Source organism: Delphinus delphis, chromosome 17 (genome assembly GCF_949987515.2).
Source record: "Delphinus delphis chromosome 17, mDelDel1.2, whole genome shotgun sequence".
Lineage (NCBI taxonomy): Eukaryota > Metazoa > Chordata > Mammalia > Artiodactyla > Delphinidae > Delphinus > Delphinus delphis.
This window is the reverse complement of record NC_082699.1, coordinates 23,285,335-23,312,213: the sequence shown is the minus strand read 5'-3', so window position 1 is coordinate 23,312,213 and position 26,879 is coordinate 23,285,335. Positions and strand designations below refer to the sequence as shown.

Genomic DNA, 26,879 nt, shown 5'->3' with positions numbered 1-26,879 from the left:
TTCTCAAACTACATTCTTTATATTTATTTATTTATTTATTTATTTATTTATTTATTTATTTATTTTTGGCTGCATTGGGTCTTCGATGCTGTGCGCAGGCTTTCTCTAGTTCGGGTGAGCGGGGGCTACTCTTCGTTGCGGCGCGCGAGCTTCTCATTGTGGTGGCTTCTCTGGTTGCGGAGCACGGGCTCTAGGAGCGTGGGCTTCAGTAGTTGTGGCTCGTGGGCTTTAGAGCGCAGGCTCAGTAGTTGTGGCGCACAGGCTTAGTTGCTCCGCGGCATGTGGGATCTTCCCAGACCAGGGCTCGAACCCGTGTCCCCTGCATTGGCAGGCGGATTCTTAACCACCGCGCCACCAGGGAAGCCCTTAAACTACGTTCCTGAATGAGACTGGCTGGTGGCCACTTGATGGGTTGGCTGACCTTGGGTTGGGAGCCCATTTCTAACCACCAAGCTGAGGCTGGTCAGTCAGCATCAGAGGGTACACACCTCTGCAGGACTCTCTGGGGGAGACGGTGTGGTTTATTTATGCTTGTGACTTTAGCAGGTACGGAGGCTGACAGTGTGAGCTCCGGTTTATACTAGAGTATAAACTCCTATGAAATATGCAAGAAAGTTGGATTTTGATTTGGCATGGTTGTGTGTATTTTGGTGGGGATGGAGATTAGTTTGACTTAATACACAGATGTGGGTTTTTATGGGCATTCAAGCAGCAGTGTTCAGCTGGCAATGCAGACCCAGCAGTCGGGAGAGTGGCTGTTAGTTTGAATATTATCTGCGTGGGGGTTTGAGCCCTCAGCCTCTGTGAGGTAACTGGGGACGACTCAAGATGGAAATATAGAGAAGAGAGGAAAGCAGCTTTACAGGAGAGATCAACGTGTAAACTGGTTTACGTAACAATGTATCATATGTTGTTTTTAAAGAGGCAGATAAATGAGTCAAAAATGTTTTAAAATGACTAGAATTTTGAGTATAGTTTTGTGCTAACCATCTTAACTTTTTGAATGACTGTATACCTACCCCAACCCTCTTCCTCACAGGTAGAAGAAGAAATCCAGACTCTGTCTCAAGTGTTAGCAGCAAAAGAGAAGCACCTAACGGAGATCAAGCGGAAACTCGGGATCAATTCGCTCCAGGAACTAAAACAGAACATTGCCAAAGGGTGGCAAGATGTGACAGCCACGTCTGCGTATGTTCCCTTGATTCTACATTGTTCTAGAAACTGTAAAGGACACTTTGCCCTTTTTGTCTGGGGACGGGATCGAAAGGCACTGAGGACGTTTCTGCAGCTTTTCTCTGTACTGCGCAGGGCACTGCCCGTTCCACCCCCCGTCCCCCCATTCTCAAGTGTATCTGACCCTTCTCTAACTTCAGTCTTTCAGACTGTTCTAGGGAACAGAAAGAAAACCAGCCTCATACGTGAGTTGAAGAAATAAAATCTAAGCTCTAAAAACGTTATATATCCACTTACCAGATATATACATGAGTCGCTTAATCCTCAGAATAACCCAGTAGAGTGGGTAGTGAGATAGCCCTAGATAAGGAAACAGGAGCAGATAAGTTTTGAGGTCACAAACCTCTCAAAGTATGGAGGCAGGATTTGAACTCAGGTCTGGTCCAGTACAGAGCCAGTCTTTTTTTTTTTTACCCTGTTCTATACATACCATAAGATTCTCAGGTCACCATCTCTGATGTATGCTGGTGGCAGAGGACCACCCCTTAATCTTTTGGTCTTTTTGGTCACATGGTTTTGATCCAACATTTTCATGATGCAGTTTTGTTTCCCGACACAAGGAGGAGCAGGCTTGTAGTGACAGTCTCCGAACTGTGTTCTCTGTTCAGTCTCATCTGCTGAGCTGGTGACCAGCAGCAGTGAGGCTGACTGCATCCTGACATGACAGCACGAGGGTGACCACCTCCACTTTCTGCCCATATAAATAGGCAGTGGGAAACATGCAGGACACCATTCTTTGTATCATCATAAACTGGGTTGTTTTTTGTCTTTAGTATTTGATCTTGACAGGGTAAGTAAAAATGCCTGAGCATTCCTTTCTACAATGTGGGGATCTTAACCTCTTTGGTGCAAGTACCATATTCTCTCAGTTTTGTTTTAGTTTTTCCCTTCACTAATCCCTGTGTAGATGGGAGGAGGGAGATGGTCAATTATACCTTTGTGCTATAGCAAATATCCCACTCAAGTCATTTGAAGTATTGTACCTTTTACGTACCCCGTTGAGAATACACTGGTCCTTATTTGATAGCTCAACAGATATGCAAAATTCAAAAAAAATCTTTATGCCCCCAAAATTGATTTGGATAATAAAAAAGTACCCATGGGTCCTACCTTGCTTCTGGCCCCGTTTTAGGAGATAAAGTTGTGAAAGACATGTGAGGAATCTGATTTCATTTTTGTTTTATTTAGCTTAAGTGGAAAAGGGAAAAAATAAAGGGACATAATTTCATTCAACCTATGGCTCATTTTGATCTTGGCTCCATGACTATTTTTAGCCCTTACTCGGATTTCTTTGGCCCCGCCTTTATAGGCCTCTATCTTTCTGGCTGTCCTAGAGCACTGCAGAGGGTTGTATCTGAAATGATGGTTAAGTAAAAGATGATGTGGTGATGCTGACCTGGTGGATGTGATGATGCTGACCTGGTGGCTGTGAAGAGTTTTAGATGTTCTAAATTTTTTTTTTGAGAGTTCTCAAGAGGGTGGTCATCACTGAATTCTAAATAATGGATACTGGAAAGGTTAGCTTACTTTCTTTGCTTTGTTCTTTTATAAATTAATATAGGTACAAGAAGACCTCTGAAACCTTATCTCAGGCTGGACAGAAGGCTTCAGCTGCTTTTTCATCTGTTGGATCAGTCATCACCAAAAAGCTGGAAGACGTAAAGTACGTCCTCATTTTTCCTGGCTTAATTAAGCTGAGGCAAATTAAAATCTGTTATCATGGTTGCGTTTGTTTCCTGTCTGGTTCTGGCTGATGCTGGATTCCTCTCTGTTTGAGTGAGGGAGGGCATTCCTTCAAACCAGGACCCGAAATGCTTCCCTAAATTCTTTTAGGCATAGCCTTCAAACTGATCATCTTATGAATACATTTAAGGTTGTTGAAAAATTCTGGTTGTGAATTTTGTCCTTTATGTCGTTCTTGATCACACTGGGTAAGTATGTGTTTGCAAACCTGTGCTTGTGGGCGGAGCCTGGTGTCTGATGGGGATGAGTCCGGGAGCACCGAATCCTGCCTGCACTTCCGGGAGGTACATCTTTATCCCATGGTGTGCTTACAACATGCTCGTTTGTGCATTGCTTTGTACCATTTATGTTCCTGCCGAGGCCCAAATCTTGTTTTGAGCTGTTGCTTTTTATTTTGTATTTATATTTTCAGTGCGTCTGCAGAATTTTCCTGGCCATTTTGGTAAAACCACTTCACAGTGCTTTTGTGTCCACCCGTGCCTTGCGCCACCCACCCTGTGGATTAAAATAGTGCTGAAAATGACAAATGTGGATTAAATCGTCTGTGCTTCTGTTGGCATGAAAGATTTGTGTTTAAAAAAAACAGTCCTTCAGATTGCATGACTTTGTGTTTTCCGTTTGTGGGGAAAGTAGATTTTACAACCAGAATTTTGTTGGTTGAATAAGTTTGGCTAATTGATATTATGCTTTGTACCAAAAAAACCAAATGACTTGCTCATTGTATTTGGACTGTTATCATTTTCAACACAATGTAATAAACACAGCTCTCTTAAACCCTTTTGACAGTTATATATACTTCTCTTAGGTGCTCTCTTTTCTTTCTGTGCTGACTCGATTGTGTAGCCCTTTAGAATTCAGTTAAAACCTTACACAACTTTTAAAAAGTAGGTTATTTAATTGTTTTAGATTTACCAGAACTTCCTTTCTTTTTTAATGCTTACTCTGGCTTCTTGCAGATTGCAAGCCTTTTCACATTCCTTTAGGTAAGGAGAGTTTGAACCATCACTGCAGCCTAGCTCTCGTTTGAGACAAGTGTGCTTAGATTATGATGCCACATTGGATGGTTGTGTTTGTCCACTATGTAATTTTCTTGCCTTTTGGAATATCTTTTCTCTGGTGCATTCCTATTTTCAAGGGAGGGTTTCTTGTATACCATGGGTAATGGATACATTAAAAGAAGAATAATTTGACACTGTGGTTCAAAGGGATATGGAAATGATTTTGACATTTTCCTTTTTTTTTTGGTAAAAAGAAGCAGCTTTACCATGGCATGCAGAATTCCTCCCTTTTAATGTCTGACTTTGTTTGTTTGTTTTTTGATGCTTTAATTTCTTTGGTGCCTTTGTCAGGATGTTGGAATCTTCCTTCACCTGGGTCCCATTATGCAGTGGTAATAGACAGCATATGTACTGTCTCACAATGTTAGTCTTCTGTCCTGTACAGGTTACTCTGATATTTTTTTTATTGCAGTAAAATATGCCTAAGATATATACCAAATATACCATGACTCAGCACGTTTTAGTACTTGTTTTATTAGCTTATAGTGTTTATACTATTTTATTATTTCGTTACACTGGTTGTATTCTATAATTATGCACACAAGAACATTTCATGGTTGCAAAAGGAAAAATAAAGTATATTAGGCCAAAACAGAACGTACATTAAAGAGATGTCAGCCCAAACCAGGCCTTATAGAAGGAATCTTTGTGATATTGAGCAAACCTCTCCTCTCTCTCCCATACAGACTCTCTGATTATCCTATTAGTAGTCAGAGAAAACTAAGGTGGAGGAAGGTCTTTTGAGTGTAAGCAGGAAGGATAATATACTAGTCTCCATCTCTGTTCCTATTAATGTGAATTGTCTTCTCAAGCGGTCACTTGCTGTGGCCTAGCATTGTGCCTTCTTAAGTAATCACATAGGTACTTATAGCTGAGGCTCTCTCTTAATGACACTTAGCCCTGAAAGTCAGTAAATCATGGGGATAAACAAAGTCTAAGTGTTGAACTATTTTTTTTAATATTTATTTATTTGGTTGTACTGGGTCTTAGTTGTGGCAGGTGGGCTCCTTAGTTGTAGCTCACAGGCTCCTTAGTTGCGGCTCTCTAGATCCTTAGTTGAGGCACGCGGGCTCCTCAGTTGTGGCATGTGAACTCTTAGTTGCGGCATGCATGTGGGATCTAGTTCCCTGACCAAGGATTGAACCTGGGTCCTTCGCATTGGGAGCATGGAGCCTTATCCACTGTACCACCAGGGAAGTCCCTAAGTGTTGAACTATTTAAAGTTTAAAATTGTGCTAAAAAACCCAAGAAATCAGCGATAGGAATTGATTTTGTATCTTTGGTGTTCAATTGAAAATGACCTAAGTGCTTTAGGAAACTGTTAAAAGACAGTTTTATCTAAAGTTATCTGAGTTGTGTGAGGATGTATTCACTCACATAATCCATTCTGCTAACATTAAGGTGCCTATCGTGGACAGGTCTAAAGGATGTAACCTAGACCAGACACGGTTCTTGTTCAGAAAGAGCTTGAAATCTTTGAGTGGATGGAGTGGGGGAGGGAAGTAGGGCCTGGGAATGAGTTAAGAATGGAAGAGCCCTGTTAATACCTGATTATAAAACAACGTTAGGTGTAAACAAAAATATAAAACTTCGTAAGTGCTGTTGAGGAATGATATTTTCTGTACCTTTGAGAAGATTAAGCAGATGTACATAAGTATGGCTCAGTATGTTCTGTCTTTTTAATTCACCAGAAATAGAGTTGGGCGGCTCTTTTCTAGCTGCTTACACAGTCACTTTTTTTCATTTCATTTAAAAAATGCAATTGAGATTATATGCTATCATTTTCAGTCTGGTTGTTAATGAACAATATATTGCGTATCAATACATGCAGGTTAAAGTAAGGCTTTATATTGTAATTTGGAAATGGGAGATATAACATTATCTTTTGAGAACTAAATTTTGGAATTATTTCTTACAGATTAAAAGTTGGGTAAAGTCACTTTAAAAAATCATTTCTAGGGCTTCCCTGGTGGCGCAGTGGTTGAGAGTCCACCTGCCAATGCAGGGGACACGGGTTCCCGGTCCGGGAAGATCCCACGTGCCGCGGAGCGGCTGGGCCCGTGAGCCATGGCCGCTGAGCCTGCACGTCCAGGGCTTGTGCTCCGCAGCGGGAGAGGCCACAACAGTGAGAAGCCCGCGTACCGCAAAAAAAAAAAAAAAAAAAAAAAAAAAAAAATCATTTCTAGATCAAGATGTCCTCATTGTAATCTGATTTAATGGGTTCATATGTAATAGAAACTATATGGAAACATATAATAGAAGTATATAAAAACGTATACAATAGAAAACATAAGGAAACACCACATCTTTTAGATGAGTGAGTCACAGAGGCAAACATTGGCCACGTGCCCCCAAGAGCTGTGCAAGGAGAGGAGCTTGGGCAGCAGATTTGAGCGTTTCCATCCCAGCAGCAAGGCCTTTCCTCCCATGGAGATGGATGCAGGGGGCCCATTTTTGCAAGTGCTTGAATTAGTTGGGTAATCTTGTTAACTACCCTTTGTTCCGAGTCCATGCTAACCCAGCAGACTTGTGGCAATGATTTCACTCTCTGATGGAACTGCGGATATTTTGCTGACTTGAATAGTCAGCAACAGTTTTAATTGTACTACATTATCAATGAATAAGTTAGCACTTGGGATATAGATATTTGTTGTATGCCTTGGGTGGGTGAGTAAGGAAGAGGAAGAGGAAGGGAGGGTAGGGGAGAAGGGGAGGGAGTGGGGGAGAGAGAAGGAGGGAGAGGGAGAGACAGAGACAGAGATAGAGATGTCTATTTTTGACGCCCTGACAATTAGGTGTCAGCGGCAGGGAGGCCAAAGGAGGCCCTTTGGGGACAGACAGCTTTTCCCCAGGTGGTATGTTCATAGTCACTCCTCTCCTGTTGGCTTGTTTTCTACACATACATGGCAAACGCTGACTCATGCCTTTACTTTTTTTTGAGAGAAACTTTAAAAGAGCCTTCTCATTTCACTTGCTGTCAGTGTAAACATGAATTTTCATGTTATTAATAGCATGCTCTAATAATTCAGTAGCCTCATTAGTCAAATATTTCTGATATATTTAGGAGGAAATGTAATTAACTTTGCCTTTATCTTCAAAGGAAATTTCGCCTTTTTTTTTTTTTTTTTTTTGCGGTACGCGGGCCTCTCACTGTTGTGGCCTCTCCCATTGCGGAGCACAGGCTCCGGACGCGCAGGCTTAGCGGCCATGGCTCACGGGCCCAGCCACTCTGCGGCATGTGGGATCTTCCCGGACCGGGGCACGAACCCGTGTCCCCTGCATCGGCAGGCGGACTCTCAACCACTGCACCACCAGGGAAGCCCATCCTTTTGATGTGTGTTTCTTCCCGTAAACCTCTAGATATTTTGTTGTTGTTGTTGGTTTCGGACTCACGGAAGTCATTCCAGATAATTCCATTTTGCTGAAAATTTCTTTTTTTAAAAAAAAAACAACTTCTACCACTTAATAGGAAAAGAAATGACCTCTTTTCTCTTGTTGTAATAGAGTACCTTTTGATTTGAATTTGAAAAGCTTTAATGAACTTTTCTACCTTTTATGCCCATATTTCCTAATTTTAGTTACTGCAATTATTTATTCATTCTTTCATTCAAAAGTATTTATTGAATGGCAGCTTTGTGCCAGGCACTGTTCCAGACTCTAGGGTTCAAGTTACCAACCAAAATAATAGCTGGGTGAAATTTGAAAGCTTTAAAGAAAATAATATAAAATGAAATAAATATTAATGTGTGTTTCAGTTAAAGCCATCCGTAACAATAATAATGGTGAACTGTGTTTCAGGCATGACTACGTATAGCAGGTGCTATTATTTTTCTGACTTTACAGATGAGGAAAACTGAGACACAGAGAGGTTAAGTGACTTCCTCAAAGTCATACAGCGACGTGGCTGAAGGCCAGGACTTGAACCCAGGCACACCCGGGTTCAGGAGCCTGCACCACCCTCTGCATTGTTCTGCCTCCCCAGAGCAATGATAGTTTAAGACTTAGGCCCTACAGGCACAGTCCAGCAGTTCCTTTGGTTCATCACCTATGATCAAGAGATTATTTTGAGGGCAAAAGGGGATAGTAATACATAGATAAGCTTTCAGACATGTTAACTCTTCTTTCTCTATCTTCTGTTTACTACTTCCTTCCTTCTTCTTTTCCCTCTACCCCTCCCCCTTTCTTATTATTAGGTATGAAAAGATCAAACACCTATGTAAGAAACAAGGAAACTTTAAAAAATCAATTCAGCTTTTTAAAAGAATAACTTTTCCAAAGTAACTATTAGATTGCAAAGTACTTTGTGTTTTCTGAGTGAGAATCAGGTTGCCCTTTTTGATTTTTTTTCCTCAGTGTTTTGAGGAACCCAGATTTGCATTCCTACTTTGATTATAGGTTACCTTCTTTGAGAGCCAAAATCAAGCTGGAAAAAGTTTTCATAAAGTTTGCTTTATAAATGCTAACGAATCCTCACGATATATCTATTAGAGCCAATTCTGGTCCAGTAGCAACATGGCTTTGTGCTTTTGAAGTTTTCCATATTATGTTTAAACTTCATAGGTGATAACAAATCCTCACAATATATCTGTTAGAGACAGTTCTGGTCCAGCAGCAACGTGGCTTTGTGCTTTTGAAGTTTTCCGTATTGTATTTAAACTTCAGTGATATTGGAGATGATGTGTAAGTTGAGGCAAGTTGAAGCTTGTGTAACCTTCCATAGAGAAGCTAGAAATGTAAGGACAGCTGCCCAATTGTTAGATTACAGACTAGCCAGCAACGAAGTGGAATTTCATTTAAATAGGGATTGTAGAGAAGTTCAGATAACTGGGTGGACTTGAAATTGATATGTACTCCTTGTTCTTCCTGCTGTAATGGCTACCTCAAAAGTGGGAACACCTCGACTTTGTATTAATTTAACTGATTTCATTCTCTGTTCAGTGGGTGTATTTTTAATCTTATTTTGAAATGTAAAACATACAGAAATTCAACTCAGCAATTTATCGCAAAATAAACACCTTATTGTAATCATTTCCTTGCTTTTTCCTATACATTCCCACTTAAACGTATTTAGTGGATGTATCCTTCATGGTACTCAAATATTTAAATTCTTTCTCTGCCTTAACTGCTAATTGAAACGCAACACCAGCAAGGATGATGTTGTCATGATCCTGTAAAGACCTTAAAGTTCTTTACAAGAGATGCTGCACTGTTTCTTAGAATTCTCAAAGTGTTCATTTTTAACATTCTTGAAGTCATATTATAAACATCATTGGCACCTTCTAGGTGTTTAATAACTTAAAGGCCCCAAATTATCATTTCTATCTTGGTTTTCTTGGAAGTGTATTGGTAGTCCTTTCCTATGATAATACTGTAAAAACAAAATATTTTTTAAAATTGTGTGTATTTCCAACATTATTGTCTTCTCCTGACTGTTTACGCTGTTTGTCAGTTTCCCCCATTCTCCTGATATCCCCTTGCACTGATGCTTCACCAACCGTCCTTCTCCTACCTAATCCAGGGAAGATCCCTTGATGAGTCATTCATAAGCTCTCCACTGCCTTCTTGTGTTAATTCTCCATCCCCTGATAATTCCATGTGACTTCGTGACTTTTACAATTCAGTTTTTCAACTTTTATGACCTCAGGACTTGTTTCTTATGTAGGATAATCCTGAATTAATTTTGTGTGCTGGATGTGGAATTGATAGTCAACTTGATGCATCTACAATTCACTTTTATGATCATTCTTTTCACTCTGCCTTTGCCGTAGTCCCTTTTAACTAGTTTGTAGGCTGTTTAAAGGGGCACAGTGTCCACAAATTGGCCATTGGAGGAAATGATCTTTTACAGATCTTAGGGAGATCTTAGGGAGAGTCAGTGACTAGAATTAACTGTGCATTTCTGAGATTTATACTTGCTTTATCCACCCATTTTCTCATTTTGTTGATACTGTTGAATTCAATGTGTGAGTCCTTCGGACAAATAATTTATCACGTGTTCAGCCATTAAGCACCTTCTTTTGCCAGAATTTGGTAATTTCTGCCAAAATGTTCTAGCAAAGTCTTTTGGTTAGGACGAATAGAAAACTATGTGACTTCGCTCACCTAAAAAGAGAATGTGTTGCATAGAATGAAAGTTCTTTTGGAATCCAAGGAGAGGAAAGGAAGCAAGCCCAGGCCCCACCCAGATTAGTCCTGCTCATTGAAAAGCTGTTAGAAATCAAGGTAGCTTCTAGAACCCCCCAAAAACCAAGAAACCCATTCCTCTACCACCTGAGCCCTCTTCCCTGAATGCTCATCTCTCCTTCATTCCCTCTACCTCTCTCTGTGCTTATATGCAATTCTTTCTTTGAGAATTGGTTTCCTCCGCATTCTTGAAGCTTGTACCTAGTCCCCCCAAATGTCTTCCTCAACATCGAACACTACATGACTTTCTGGTTCAAGTACCTACCACTAACTGACCAGCGGCTTAGTGTTCTAATTACAAAATCCCAGGATAGGAATCTTAATTATCTCAAATCAATTTTTTTTTTAATTTGGTCTAAACAATTTGTAAATTACCAGGAGGTTAGCTCTGGTGGGTGGAACTCTACTGGTCCAGTTATTATCTTGGTGATGGTGGAAGGTGGCTTTGACTTACAGAGACAGCTTTTTTCAGAAGGGTCCAAGGAAGGGCAGTAGCTTTTGGAGTTCTGGTATTGTAAACTAAGAAAGGTGATTTTTATTAATCTCTGTCTTTAAAATATGGATGCAACACACTGCAATAAATCAAGCAGGAAAAGAATTAGCAAATTCCTCCCAGAATATAGTCTTATATCCAAGGTATCTACCATTGTGATAGGAAGAGAGAATGCTGAGCTACAATGGATCTTTTCCTGTATTGTGTACAACATTAAGTACGAAGATGTCCAAATATTTTACTGATTATTTGACTGTACGAGCTGTCAGCTTCTTTTGATTCATATCAAGATCATACTCCATACTAATGCAGAACTAGATTTGAGGAGCTACACTGAAACACATTGTCATTTGTAACAACGGAATCTTGGAGAAAACTAAATCATAAACACACAGAGTATTTAAATATAATTGAGAATTGAAACCTTGGACTGTCCAGCTTACCCCAAAATGCTGTGTCAGTGATCAAAATGCTTATAAGCATGTTAACAGTATCAGCAGGGTGCATACAGTGACTTAGTGAGCCCAAGAATTGAGGTACTTTCATCTTGTGAGGTGTTCTCTATGGGAGATGGCTGGAGGTAGATAACCTTGAACCCGAATGGTCAGTGAACTGCTTTGCCCTTGAATAAAAAGCTGGTCCTTGTAAAACAGGGGATCAAATGTTATTTGAATGGCCTATAAGAACATTTAGTTTGAGATGAAGTACAGGTGTCTCTTACTAGAAAACTGGATACGACTACCACTAAGAAGTGACATGTAATTTTAAAGTCACTTGAAGTTGTCAAATAGTGACTTTGAAACCTTCCTGTTCTGATAACAGTTATGTGGGAGAAAAACGACTGCAGGAGCCCTTCAGTGGTCTCGCTTGTGTGTGTGTGTGTGTGTGTGTGCGCGCTTCATTTTTTGAGGGGAGGTGGTGAACACTGGATTAGGAGTCTTAAAGACCCAAGTTCCATTCACGATTGTGCTGTGACCTGTAAATTATTAACTTTTGAGCCTTGATGCTCAATCTAGATTCATTACAGATACTGGTGAAAGCACTCGACAATTTTCAAAGTGCTATAAGAATGCAAAGTTGATTATCAGCTCTATTAACTGCTAGAATTAAATTGGCTCATGAATAAAAGTAAATTATGTTGAAATAATTTTGATCCCCTCCACCTCAAAAAGCAGGTAATTCTTCATGGTGCCAGAAGAGCAAGCTCCTAGAAAACTAAGTTTTGTTTGCATTTTATAATGTCTAATCACCACTTTACTAACTCCATTTCTATCTCTTTTTAATGCTGCCTCTTAGTATACGCTCCATTCAACACTCAATTAGCATGCCTGCTATGAGGTAAAGTATATTTTTACAAAATGTAGTTGGTCTGATGTTTTCTTATTTTTTTTTTTATCTAGATGTTTAACTTGAACTGTTCTGAAGTAGGAGCTAGAATTCTACTCTAAACAAGCTGTGAAAACTGTCACCAGTTTTCAGTTGCTCTTCCTAACAATGTTGGGTTGGTGTAAGAAATCCATTAAATGTTTGCGATTAGAAAAAGGAATGATTATTTCTTCTGTTTTGTAAACCTGTTAAATTGTTTCATATGTGGAATCTGTTTAATTAAAAAAAGTGAACAGTGCTCATCTAATCAACCTTCTGTTTTCATGGATGTAGGTGTCCCACCTCCTCCATCTGCATTAGCTTTAGTTACAATCCCCTTTTCTTTCTTTTTTTAATTAATCAATGTTTTAAATTTTATTTTTGACCGCGTTGGGTCCTTCGTTGGTGTGCGCAGGCTTTCTCTAGTTGCTGCGAGCGGGGGCCACTCTTCATTGCGGTGCACGGGCTTCTCATTACGGTGGCATCCCTTGTTGCGGAGCACGGGCTCTAGGCACGCGGGCTTCAGTAGTTGTGTCGCGTGGGCTCAGTAGTTGTGGCTCACGGGCTCTAGAGCGCAGGCCCAGTAGTTGCGATGCATGGGCTTAGTTGCTCCGCGGCATGTGGGATCTTCCCAGACCAGGGCTCGAACCTGTGTCCCTGCATTGGCAGGCGGATTCTTAACCACTGAGCCACCAGGGAAGCCCCCCTTTTCTTTTATCCTCCCCATTTCTACTTCCCTCATCCCACTGTGACATTTGGAGCCAACTGTGATCTGATTCTAGTGTCCTCTTTCATCAGTAAGTACTTGCAAGTGGCACATTCTACGACCTCACCTGACCTTTCTATAGAGGCAGAGGATTTTTAACTATACATGCTTGGCTTAAACTTTAGTGTACCTCAGAGCTACCTGGAGGGCTTATTAAAAGCCTCTGCCTAGCGGGCCCACATTGAGTTTCTGATTCTGTAGGCCTGGGGTGGCTGAGAATTTGCTTTGCTAACAACTTCCGAGGAGCTACTGATGCAGTTGGTCTGGGGACCACACTTTGGGACCGATTGCCTGTCCCCACGATGGGAAGGAGGAAACCCCTTGTTCCCTTCTTCTCCTTTTTCATCATGGTAGTAGGAAGGATACTGGAGGTCAGGTGGATAGTATAAAAGCTTTGGAAACCCAGGTGGGAGCGGCACAGGTGCTGTGATCCTCCTTAATTCAAATGGATGAATGTGAAGTCACAGGAGAGGCTTCCTGTGGGCTTAGAGAGCTTCTGTCAGTTGGGGCAGCTTTGTGAAGTGGCCAAAGCCACATTTCTGTACTCCTCCCTTCCTTTTGGTCTCTCCTTTCCCTGTCTGTTATGCTGCTGCTGGGAACCAGCATCCCTGGTGTGGAACCTCCTATGGTTTGCTTGTCCTGCTTAGGTGATGTGGGTTCATGTAGAAATCTTGCCAGGCAACATGTGAATTTAAACATGAGTTCTAGTGTAGCACCTTAACCAGAATCAGACTGATCCAACAGTGGCATTTTCTTATACCGTGACAAGTTGGTTGGGAAAGTGACAGACTCAACGTTGTACCTGACTTTGTTCCATCTCTTCACACATGTACTTGACTCTACGTATATGTCTAAGACTGGCTCTGTTCAAGGAGTTGAAAACATCGTTGTAGAAATCTTAGAACAGAATCGATAATCTCACATAATAAAACGTTTGTACGTACGCCTGCACATCTATGGAACAGGTGTCACATATGGTATATGTGTTCTTTTGCTGATTGAGAATAATGGCGAAGAGGAATACAGTCAGCTTAATAATGTTTTCAAAATTGTTGGCTTTTTTGTTCAGTGTTTGTAATTTACTATTTGTTTTTCTTTTCTCTCCATAGAAACTCCCCAACATTCAAATCGTTTGAGGAAAAGGTTGAAAACTTAAAGGCAAGTAGAGAAATGAACAGGGTCTTTTGTGTTATCTTGTTTGGTACCTTAACTTTCTTTGGTGTGGGTAAATTATTCAAATTAGTATTTCCTTCTAAAAATAGTTAAAGAACTTCAATAACTTTCTTTACATTATTTATGGATATTTAAGATGATGTATACTCTTTTAATCAATTTTTTTGAGTGTATATTGAGCATGGCCAGCATAAGTGCTGAAAAGAAATGTATAATTTTAAAGAACAGTAGTACTTTAGAAGTTTGTGCTGCTTTTTGCATTATTCAAATACTTTTGTAATTGGACAAAATTTAATATAAATCTTACTGTGGAAAATTAAAAACAATATAGAAAAGTACAAAAAATAAAACACAAAAAAGTGGTCCTACGACCCACAGACAGTGATGTTGTAGGACTGTGCTGTTACACTTTAAAAAAGAATTAACCAAGAACCTGCTGTATAAAAAAAAAATAAAATTAAATTTAAAAATTAAAAAAAGAAAAGAATTAACCATAAACATGTTTCTGTATCATTATTCTTCTTCAGTATTATGTTCAGTGGCTGCTTACATAGCCTTATAGTGGGTATTGTTTGTTCATTCCTTAATTATTGGACATTTTTATTATTATGATGATGCCGTGGTGATCATCATTGATAATTCATTGTTTTATTTTTTTTGTGGTACGTGGGCCTCTCACTGTTGTGGCCTCTCCCGCTGTGGAGCACAGGCTCCGGATGTGCAGGCTCAGCGGCCATGGCTTACGGGCCCAGCCGCTTCGCAGAATGTGGGATCTTCCCGGACCGGGGCACGAACCTGTGTCCCCTGCATTGGCAGGCGGACTCTCAAGCACTGCGCCACCAGGGAAGCCCCTATTTTTTGATTGCTTTGATATTGGTGAAGGTGGACATTTTCCCATAATAATCAGCTTTATTAATTTGTAAATTGTATTATCTTCAAGATTATATTCAAAACTATAAAATCATCAAGGATCACAAGTGACCAAAAATGTTGTTTTGTTCCCATCCACTGCCCAGACTTTTCTACAGAGAAGTGCAAAGCCCATATGGTCATTTCTTCCTAAACAAATTCTGGTAGTTACTGTGGTTGTTTTCTAAGGGTTAAAACTAATATCTTAAAATGTTTTATATAAATCAGCTTTAAAATATTCATATTTTGTCTTTTAGAATTGTAATTCAGTCACTTTCTTTTAAATATATCTTTTTAAAATTACAGAATCAGGGTATGCTTACAGAAAGAAAACCAAACACTGTATCATGATCTGAATCCTTTTTTCTTGCGCATACAAACGCTACTACCCACCTTTTCTGTTTCTACATAAATGTATAAATGTTTTTCAAAAAGGAATCACACTGTACAAACATTCCTACAGCTTGTTCGTTCAACCCCCCTAGCACGCATGCTCTAATGAACCCACAAACGCAGACCCCTGTTCTTTTTGCTCACTGATGCTTCTCCAGGGCCTAGAGTAGTCCTTGGCGTATCACAGCTACTTAATACATGTTTGATGAGCAAAAAATACATCATAGTCATTCTTTTTTTTTTTTTTTTTTTTGCGGTATGCGGGCCTCTCACTGTCGTGGCCTCTCCCGTTGTGGAGCACAGGCTCCGGACGCGCAGGCTCAGTGGCCATGGCTCACAGGCCCAGCCGCTCCGCGGCATGTGGGATCCTCTCGAACCGGGGCACGAACCCGTGTCCCCCGTATCGGCAGGCGGACTCTCAACCACTGCGCCACCAGGGAAGCCCCATAGTCATTCTTTTAGGACAGTACCAGAGGCCTGCTTTATCCTTATTAATGCCTAGTCAGGTGTTTGAAAACAAACTGTACGTTGCAAGAAGTCACGGTTTTACTCTGATTTAGTTCTCAATGTTTTAGGAATATCATAGCCTCTCCTTGAAATCTACCCTGAGCATTAGCTTTTTTAAATGACTAGCTGGAAAACCAGGAAAGCCTCAGTTCTTCTGACACTGAAGAAGGGAGAAACTTCGAGGTCATTTACTGTGTACTTTCCTCCTGAGTATATTCAGACTCTCTAAATTGTAGTGAAATCAGTTTTTTAAATATGACTGGGCACCATTCAAATAAAAATTTTTTTTTAATAGTATAGTGTATTAGACAAATATCACCGAGGAAGCTGTAAAATATAATTGTGTGCTTGGGATGCAGATTTTCTAACTTACATTGATATTCAGTTAAACATCGGGTCTACATGTACTTACATTTAGATTTTGGATCAAGTCATTAACTGTGATTATTGAGCATTTGCCATGTGCCGGGAGATGAGTATTGGGCACTGGAAATCCCATGGTGAGCAACAGAGACACAGACCCTTTCTGAAGATGTTTAGACAATTAAATGGCCAGTGAAAGTAAACACAGGGTAAGGTGCTATGACAGTGGAAGTCAAGGCTGCAGGAGGATAAGTAGCGGGAATTTCTGTCATGCTTGGCAGGAGGGAAGGTCAGAGCAGGCTTCTCAGAGGATGCAGTAATGTAAATGGAAACCAAACCTTTAGGTTGAGGGGAATGTTTGAAGCTTTGGGGCCCCTTTGAGGAACAGCAGGAACTTTGCTGTGCTGTGGGGTACTGAGCAGGAGATGTAGCTAGAGAGATGGGTGGGCCACGTTAAGGAAAGTGTGGGAAGCCACTGGAAGATTTTAAACAACTTGAGTCGCACATTCTTCTGTGCATTTTAGAAAGATCACTGTCTGCCCTGCAGAGCTAAGGGGAGAGAGACTGGAGAAGGAGACAAGGTGGGAGGGAGGCATTGTAATCCAGGCTAAAGATGTTGGTGTGGTGAGTTGAGCTAGTGCCAGTGGGACAGAGTTGAGAGATATTTAGACTTTACAGGTGACACAGAAAAATTTAGTGATCGATTGGATGTGGAACAAGACAGGGAAGGACCAAGGATAACTCCAGGAGGCTGACTGGGAGTTACTACTGACATTCATGGTCTTAGAATAGAGAAGGGACCAGTTGTGGGGAGGAGTTGTTTTAGACTTGTGAATTGCAAGAGGTCTTAACATTTTCTTGTAATTAAGGAATGTTTGAATAAATTTAATAAATATACAGTGGATACAAGTCATGCACATTTTTCATGCAATTCAAAGATTTTAGGTGGGAGGCCAACAAGAAATGAGAGAGAAAATTTCAACGAGATTCCAATTGTTAATGAATCTTTGGCCAGTCAAGACTGAGCTAAGAGCAAGGTCAGATGCAAGCCCACTGTGAGTTGCATCCTTGATCATTGACTGGTTTCTTAATGTTAGTCAGCTGTCCTGTTGGTCAGTCATGAGATGTAATGGGGGCAGGAGAGGGGGTGACGGTGGGTAGGAAGCATAGATTCATCAATGTCACTAAGGATGTGTAAGGGTTTTGAAAAGCATACAATAGTATACAAATGCGGGGCAGATAAATTCATTCAAACCAATATTTATTGACAGATTTTCAGGCCAGATAACTTGGAGTAGTGCTTCACAAACTATAATGTGTACAGGAAGCACCTGGAGATCTTGTTAAAGCCTGGATTTCAATTCTGCAGATGGAGATGGGGAGGCCAGTCTGAGGTTCCAAATGTCTAACAAGCTCCCCGGTGATGTTGAGTCTCTAGGTCCATGTACCACTCTTTAAGCAGCAAAAGGTTAGAAAGTTTATGCTGTAACTGGGAAACGTACATATATTTCTTTCCTTTGTTTTACTCAATAATATTTCACAAAGTGTTATCCAAATACAAAGAGAGTTCAGTAGATACTTTAGCATAATAGGCCTTACAAAATTCTTCAGACAACCTTCCCCGTGAAGAACAATAAGCAGATAGGGGAAAAAAGTGGAGGGGTAGAATTTACCAATTTGAATATTTCAGCACGGAAACTGCATAAGTTTTTCTGTGAGACCGCATGGAACATTACAACAGTACTAAATTCTGTACAAATAATCACTGAGCTCTTAGGCTTCTGATTTATTCTTCAAAGTACAATTTGAGTTACTTTATGCAGAGTCAGCGAAGTTTATGTTTCCTAATGTCTCTTCCTTTTTGAACTTTTATTTTAAAAGTCTAAAGTAGGAGGAACCAAGCCTGCTGGTGGTGATTTTGGAGAAGTCTTGAATTCGACTGCAAACGCTAGTTCCACCACCACGGAGCCTCTTCCAGAACAGGCACAGGAGAGCCTGTGAGATTCCTACCTTTGTTCTGCTACTCACTGCCAGATGCTGCAAGCGAAATCCAAGCACATCTTGTCAACATTCATTGCCATGAATTTCCACCAGATGTGCTTTTGTTGAGCTTTACATATTCCTTTGACCAAATAGTTTGTGGGTTGAACAATGTAAAAATATCTTAACCTCTATTCCTGGGAAACACCCTTTTATGTGCATTTAAGGCCCTTTATTTAGAAAATATCATTATAAAAACATATATAGTACCTGGAGATCCTCACTAGAACGATCTAAGAAGCTGTGGGTTATCATAATTGCTTTCCTACTTTACAAAATTGCTCTGGATCTGGGATACCAGTTTGATCTTTGTCTTCTACACAATTTTCTTTTTTCCTCTTTGAATCTCTGTATATTTGATTCCTAGGTAAGATTGTTCTTTAAAATTTTCTGTATCCTGGTTATTAAAAGTTTTGGCAAATTGTTCTTTACCTCCAAGGGAAGAACTACCAGGTACAACAAATATTTTCAGATAAATATTGTTTTGGAATAAGTTATCTTACATCTTGGGTGTTTGAAGACACCAGACTAAATATTCAATTTATTATAGTTTTGTAAGTGACAGTATGTACAGACAGTAATTCAAAATCCTAGGCGACTTGAGAGTGGAGCCCTCACATCCTTGTTTATCACCATCTGTGACAGTAACCATTTCAGTGTCATGGTCATTATGCGTCATGGTTATTGTGCCACTTATAGCTACTTATTTTGCGCCAGATTAAAATTTTAGTTTTGGAATAGACTGTAAGTTAATGTTCTGAATCAAGCATATTGTATTATCAATAGGTTGAAATATGAACACTGTCCTCAAACATTCAGTTCAAAAGCCTGAAAGATTTTTAGATCTAGGTAGCTGAAAAGTGCTAAAATCAATCACATTAGGGGAAACACTGTTGACTTCATTTAATTCATTTAGCAGCATTTACAGTAAGAAGCACACATGACTAATATAACTTGAAAAAATTTTATACTAAGGGGTTGGTGATAACTCCTGAGGATTTAATGCATTAATAAAAATCAACTCATCATTTTCTACTTACTTGTTTTCAGTGTGTTCGAAATTACAAAATGATACTGTAGATATTGCCCCCTGCTTTGAAAACTGAGGTCAGGGCTGAATGAACCAAAGCCTCTGGAAGTATCTGCATGGAGGCCAAGGTACTCTATTAATTCTAATGACTACTTACTCATCACCATCTTTTCCTTATGCTGTGTATGGTTATGGCCTACAATGTTGTATTTGTTATTTATCAAGTTGTGATTGTTTTATTATTGTTTATGCCAAATGTTAATTGCCAAGCTTGGAGTGACCTAAAGCATTTTTTAAAAGCATGACTAGATTTACTTTGGGATAAATTATCTTATCCAAATCTGAAAAGCTACAAGTGTTGATTGTTATAAAATATTGATAACATGCTGCCATTCTTGATTGCTGGAGCTTTTGTTAGCACTTCAGATGCAACTGAAACTATGCTCTATTACATGTGAAAAGCTTAATAAATTGTGTATATCAGTAGTATAGGTCTCAATATTTATTATGAGACCAGTGGTCTGGAAACAGCTTGTTGTGTTACATAATCAACTGGTATCTATGCTTTAAAAAAAAAAAGGCCGTTTTTTACCATCTGCTTTAAATCACTGCTTCATGGTATTAGACTACCATAAATTATTTACTTGAAAAGGCTTTAAGGCAAAGGTTGTTGAAGCATTGTCCTAGAGGAGTCGACATGTAGAAATTTGTCTTTTTATAGAAATATTGTGGTTACTCAACATAGCTGTTAAATTATTTTTTCAACCAATTAGTCTTTCAGTTGTTTTTATCACATCTTCTTTTCATCACGTTGTTTCTTGGATGTCCAGCCCTATTGTTGTCTTTTTAACAAAGCAAAATGGAGAAGATGGCAGTTTCTTCAGTTGAGTGAAATATCCTCAAGTCTCCTTACTTTATGAGAGAAATGATAGAACTAGGGTTGGAAGGTGGGATGGGTGTATGTGGGTATTGGTGATGGTTGTAAAAGAATAAATTGGAGAATCACTGTTCTAGACATCTACCTACACTTAATTTAGAAATGATTTAATCTATTGCAGAGTACTCTGCCTCTTAAAAGCAACAAAGCAGTAGAGGGACGATAAATTTAGAAAAATAAACATCGACTTAGAAATATGATTCCAAGTAGTCTTTGTGGAAGATTCAATATTATGAATTCACAGATATTTAAGCAATTTAGAACACAGTAATCACTAAGAACAGCAGAGAGGGGTCCCAGTCATTCTACTGTGTTTTGTGTTTGACACTGGAAAAACATAGCAACAAGAGTGAAATCTCAGATATTTAAGGATTCAAGAAGTGTGACAGAAGAAAATAATTCCTGAAATTATCCCCTTCTTACAAAGGAACTCCTTAATTTATGGAGTTTGTGGGAAATAAAGCAAGAATTCTCATACCTATGAGGCCAAAGTAATCAATGGAAGAGAGGAGAAACCATTGGATTATCCTAGTAGTAACTGAAACTACTGAAATAGAGAAAAAACATGTTGAATTTGGACTCACTACTTCTGGATCTGTTAAGGAAAAGATAATACTGTCTATTTTTTTTTGTATAGTATTTGAAAACAATAAAAATTCTATAATTTGGGCATGGATTCTTTTGTATTACCTATCTGCTGAGGAAAGTGGGTAAATCCATTCATTATACAGCTTCTCTCCAGACCCTTCATATCCTGGGTATAGAAAGAACCAGGAGCAGCTGTATGGACTCAGTGTATCAAACAAAAACGCTACATGCTGACTACAAAAAGACATTTGTAAGTGACTATTTGCTGTATTTGTGCCAGAGACGCTGCATAAGGCCCTATATCAGGATTGCATGTGTTTCTTTATAGCTCTTAAGACCCAGATGAAAAATCAGATTTTTGCCCATAATGAGGAGACGTTTGGCCATTAATTAGTGACTGTCCCATTGTAATTGGATTAATTATAGAGACCATATTGGTTTACGGTTAATAATAAAGCATTATCACTTTTAAGTAAACCTACAATCCATAGATTTCAATTTCCACGTTCTGATTGTGAAATAAAAATGAACCAAAATCAAAATGAGCCAAAAGAACTCACTTTTAGTTTGTGAGCCCTGAGAGGGCAGGGCCTGCATGTGCCTATCACCTGCCAGGATTTTACTTAAATAAAACGCTACTTGGTGACTTTCACTTTAACACGCTTCATCTCAATGTGCTTTCAAGTTTTCCTCTTGGTTTCTAGAATTAATTCTTTTCTCATTTTCCAGTTTGACTATTCTCTGGTATTCTCTTCTTCCAACTCCTTAAATGTTATTGCCTATCTCTAGTCATCTTCTACACAATCTCCTTAATGATTGTATTCATCTCTATGGTTGAAATGACTGTCTTTACAGTAATACTCATATCTTTCCGGTGTATCACTAGCCCTATCTTTATTCCAGGTTTTCATGCATGTTTGAGAGGCATGAACTTCTAAATCACCTTCTGGTCACCTCCACCTAGCCACTAATAGCCACTATTCATTGAGCTTTTAGTAGGTGTTGGGCATTTCACACCCTTCCTTTAATTCCTCACTCAAGGATGTGGTGCTGTCACCATTTGATAGATGAAACCACAGCCAGTAGACATGGAGCCAGAACTTGAATTACTTTTTTATTCACTTGTCATCTGCCATTACTAATATTTTTAAAAAGCATACTAACAATTTGAAAGCTATATGGGAAGAAAGAAGCTTGTGTTTTTAATAAATCAAGAAGGAAAGTGTGGTTCAAGGAATACAGCAGGATCAGAAGTGCCATGATGTTGAAATACTGCCATTAGGGTTGTTTTTACAATTGGCACTGATACAGGCAAGGACAGTGTGCAGATTCACTCAGTCCTTTACCTTCTCTCTCATTTGATGCTTCTGATGCTCTACCAAAGGCAGAGAACTAGGCATACTTGAAGTCAGTTGATGCAAACTTACTCTTATCCATTAAAAACATCAGGGTTTGTCTCCAAATGCATTATCACAGTACTGAAGGAATTTATCATCTGGCTGAGGTAGGACACGAAGATAATACATCTGCTGAATTTTAGAGCTGGGATATTAGTAATCCCATTTGTTCTGTAGATGCTGATTTAGTTAAGTTTACAAAACACTTCCTTAAATTTAAGACAGAGGCTAATAACTTGGTTTTACGTGAGGAAACCAAATCAGCAACATTAAATTGGCTTCCCTGCGATGAGGACGGGAGGTCGAACTAGAGCTAAGAACACTGGTCAACACTCTTTACAATTTACCACACTTTTTCCTGAAGGGAAACAGAAGTAGCAAGAGCCATAAAAAGTAATGCAAAAATATCTTCGGCAAGACTGCATTAATGGTCAGGGGAAAGACACGGCTTATGTACCAAAAGGGAGAACTCACCTGGAGTAGAATTTACCTTAAGCTCTCCACCGAATTTAAGGACTGCCGAACAGGTGGCTAGTAATAAGTTGTGTGTGATTCATACAGTCACGCACCATTCTAAGGTTAGTGCACTTCTAGGGTTCTGTCTGCTGTCCACGCAGTTGATGAGAACATCAGAGTTTTAAAATCCACAGTCAAAAGCATTATTGGGAATTCCCTGGTGGTCCAGTGGTTAGGACTGTGCGCTTTCACTGCTGAGGGCATGGGTTCAATCCCTGCTCGTGGAACTAAGATCCCGCAAGCTGCGCAGCGCGGCCAAAAAAAAAATGTCTCAGTCAAGAGCATTATTAAAATAGGGGCTGTAGTCATACATAAAACTTCCTTCTGTCCAAGTACTTGTAAATGAGCTGGAAAAGTGCTTGCTACCTCCCTCCAGATAACTGCGCATTAATATAAAAATGCTGGGTAGAAGCTGGGTGGACAGCTTAATTCATAAACACTTCAAGCATGGAGTTAGGCTCGGTTTTGAAGAAGGTGGGCAAATTCTGGCAATTAACATGGGGCGGGTAGGGAAAAAAGCATAAGTGAGGGTGGGCCTCTGGTGGGGTATGTTTTGGCATTACGAAATTCCTTAATTCCCTAGAAGGGATTGTAGCTAAGAGGTGACCAAAAATGTCTCAAGTTAATATTTTTGTAACGGAACTTAGATCCGGGATTTCACAAGTGTTTGCGCCCTACCATGTGCCCGCTGTCAGGTATTCAACAGCAAAATTCCTGCCCTCAGAGTTTACAAATCGAGAGAGCAGACGCTAAACAAAAGTACTAGTAAGTAAACTACGTGGCATATTGTCTGGGATTCCAATTCTAAATAAGATAGTCAAGGAGAACCTCGCATTTGAGCAAAGACCTGAAGAGCGGTGGCGACCAGAGAGAGCCTTGGGGCCATCTGGGGCAGACATGCAGGCGGCGGGGCCAGTAAGAGTCGCATTACCAGAATTTACAGCAGTACAGGTTCAAAGGGCACCCGCGAGGGCGAAATTGCTTCGAGTCAAAACCCTTTCCATGCAAAACTTAGCGGGTCGCTGCTAGTAGGGAACTTGAGCCACCAAGGATTTAGTCCCCCAATTTTACCTTAAGTCTCTCTCACACCACCCTTCTACCTTACACCGATTAGGCCACGCCCGCCGGCCCACAGTGCTCCGCAAGTGGGCGGACCTCTCATTGCCCCGCCCCGTGACCTGCACGTTCGCGGAAAAGCCAAAGGTCAGAGGTTGTGGAGCCGTCATGGCGGCGCTGTGCCGGACCCGTGCCGTGACTGCCGACAGTCATTTTCTGCGAGTGCTTCTCTTCTTTCGGCCCTGTCGAGACGCAGGCACTGAAAGTGGCTCCGGAAGCGAGAGTTCTGATTCCACGGAGCCTAGGCCGCGCCTAGGCGGCTTCGCGAGCTCTTTGAAGCGGCACTCAGAGCTGCAGCGGAAGGCGGAGCTCGGGCGGATGAGAGTGAGTTGTGGGAGCTAAGCCAGCGACGCGTTGGCGGGCGGGGCCCGCCGTTGTGGGTGGAGCCGGGAGCCGGGACGGAGCCCGGCGTAGGGGGTGGGCCCGGCAGGGTGGGTGGGACCGAGAGGCGGGGACTGGGCCCGGCGTAGGGAGTAGAGTTGGGGGCCGCGGTGTGGCTTGTCCCACCTGCTGGCCACTTAGAGCGTGTGGTGGTGTTTTTCTTCCGTTTGTTGTACTTTTGTACAGTATCTACATGCTGGGCGTGCGCTGCCCACATTGCTTTGCACGCGTCTTCCACAGGCGAGTGCTGGAAGGGAAACCAGCAGCGAGCGTTGATAGTGACGCGCCTAGGGCGACTCTTGCGACTCCGAGTAAAGTTGGACTCACACTGGGAGAGGCAGGGCCCTCTGCTCCTCTTGTTCTACCCAGTAGCTGCAGTGTGGACCTTAGTGTCTGGCGTACCAGGCTCATAAATATTTCTTAATTCAGTGGAGAGGTGAATCAGAGAATTACTGTCACTATGAACTTGAGCAAGTAATGTAACTTGTCAATGCTTCACTTTCCTTTTCTGTAAATGACCTTTTTTTTTTAATCCATCTGTCCGAGGCAATAATTTTGTAAAATGCGATAGAATTACTAGATAAATAAAATGGAAGAAATAGACGTAAATACAAGTCAGATTTTTTGAGTTAGCGGACATGAAATTGGATGTCTGGCAATATTAAACTGTATAAAAATAAACTGTCTCAATTTCTGTACTCATCGCCTTGGGAACCAGTACCAAACAGTTTACCGATGGGTAGTGTCGTGGGTTATAGAAAACTGCCCAGCATCTAGCACGGTGCTTGACTCTTAGTGGGCACTCCGTAAGTGTTTGCCCAATGCGTGAATAAATGAATAGAACAGAAAGTGCACATTTGAACTTCAGGGCAATCTGAGCAGTCTTTGAATTGAGATCTTTGTGTGACTGCTCACAAACGGTTGTATAAGTGAGGATAGGACAGGCTTGAGCATGTGAATTAAATGTGCTACTCCAGAGTAATAACTGAGCAAAAACAATTGTCAGAGTAATAAGAAAACTGAAGGTACCACATTAGTTTTCTTTTAGTGTTTATTGGAAGCTTTCAGTACTTTTGTGACATATTTATGATGAGGAATATGAGTAGTTGTTAGGTATTGATGTAAAGGTTCAACTTTGTGAAAAATCTTTCACTTCACTCTTTGAAGTTTCTGGAACTATTTAATTGAAGAGTATCCTGAGATTACAAGATGAATAAAGTTCGTCTTTATTGTGTGATCGGGATTTTTGAAAAAAATTGTAAAATATAAAAATAGTATTGCAAAAGGAGCATGTAAATAGCACTGAAGGTTACTATGGGAAATATAAAAGCCCCCTTTTTCTTTTCCTCACTTTCTCAAAGCTGGAAGATGTATTTTTAATAAATGCATACTGCTAGAGATTTTATGTATGCATATATGAATATAAGCTAATTATATATATATATATATATACTTTAAAACGTACAAGTTTTGAACTACATTATTAATGTTTAACAGTGTAAGCTCTGGATTCAGACAGACTTGGTTTGAATTCTAATTTTTCTGTCATTTACTGGCTGTGTTTCCTTGGAAGGTTACTTGATATCCGTGTATCTTCTCTTCCTTTTTTTATAAAAGGAAAACCTGTCATGGGATTATTATGAGATTAAATGAATTCATTATTTAAACACTTAGCACAAGTACCTGATAATAAACACTCAGTATATTTTCATTGCTGCTGCTGAAAATTGCTATTCTCACTTAAGTATAACTTTGAATATTTTTCCTTATCATTATATATGTGTAGTGTAGTGTACTTACTGCTGTCCCTAGGTATCCACGGGGGTTTGGTGCCAGGACCCTCTGCCATACCAAAATCCCTGGATGCTCAAGTCCCTTATATAAACGGTGCAGGTAACCCTCTGCGGCTCCCGCATCTGTGAATACAGAGGTCTCACTGTATATCTCATTGAAAAAATACTTGTTTGGTATTCCATGGTGTGGATATAGCATAATTTATTTAACCAGGCCTTCACTAATGAGCTTCTAGGTTGTTTCTGGGTTTTTTTTTTCCCCTTAATACAGACAGTGGTACAGTGAGCATTTACATTTTTTTGCTTATTTATGGGATATATACTAGGTCAATGTGTACACACAGTTTGAGTTTTGATACATACAGACTGCACACTTCAACTTACAGTGCATGACAGTGCCTGTTTCCTCATCCACTTATACATGTGGGGTATTATAAGTGGATTTTCTTGGTAGTGGACAGTCAAAACAAAATACAAAAATTGGGAACTGGAGTTGTTTATCTGTCACCTCTGATACCAGTTTGTAATTTTTATCAAAATAACTGCATGTTCACATTTTTTGACTTAATAAGTAAATGCTATCAATTTGAACTCATAAAATACACTTATACCAACAAAATACTACACAATGTTATATATATTGGGGTTCTATGTAAGATTTAATTTGTAACATGGTTTCTGCTTAAAAAAATGTTTTTAGAAGGTAAACGGTTTGCTGTTCCCTAAACAAAGCATTATTTCTTTACCTTTGCTCTGTCCCCTAGAATTAGCTTCCCTGCCTGCAAATTCCATAGTAAAAATCACCTGTTGTTTTAGGCCTTGGTCATTTCACCAATCAGGTGAAACTCCTTCTGAATGTTTTGGGGCTTTGTTTTATGCTACCTTTATTTTACAC

The 26,879-nt window shown here is 40.0% G+C and overlaps 1 protein-coding gene across 4 annotated transcripts in view; it reads left to right on the top strand.

Moving 5' to 3' along the window:
* Nucleotides 1-26,879, top strand: part of TPD52 (tumor protein D52) — a 225,520-nt gene that overhangs the window by 99,201 nt on the left and 99,440 nt on the right. The window contains exons 3-8 of one of the 4 annotated variants that reach the window (XM_059994807.1): nt 1,040-1,188; nt 2,795-2,896; nt 3,933-3,959; nt 12,007-12,048; nt 13,951-13,999; nt 18,068-20,862. In XM_059994807.1, the coding sequence (XP_059850790.1) occupies nt 1,040-1,188; nt 2,795-2,896; nt 3,933-3,959; nt 12,007-12,048; nt 13,951-13,999; nt 18,068-18,187 (489 nt within the window). In that variant the 3' untranslated portion in view covers nt 18,188-20,862. Of the gene's footprint in view, nt 1-1,039; nt 1,189-2,794; nt 2,897-3,932; nt 3,960-12,006; nt 12,049-13,950; nt 14,000-18,067; nt 20,863-23,892; nt 24,135-26,879 lie in introns of those variants that run through there. The other 3 variants (XM_059994808.1, XM_069541561.1, XM_059994809.1) reach the window with 3 other exon arrangements.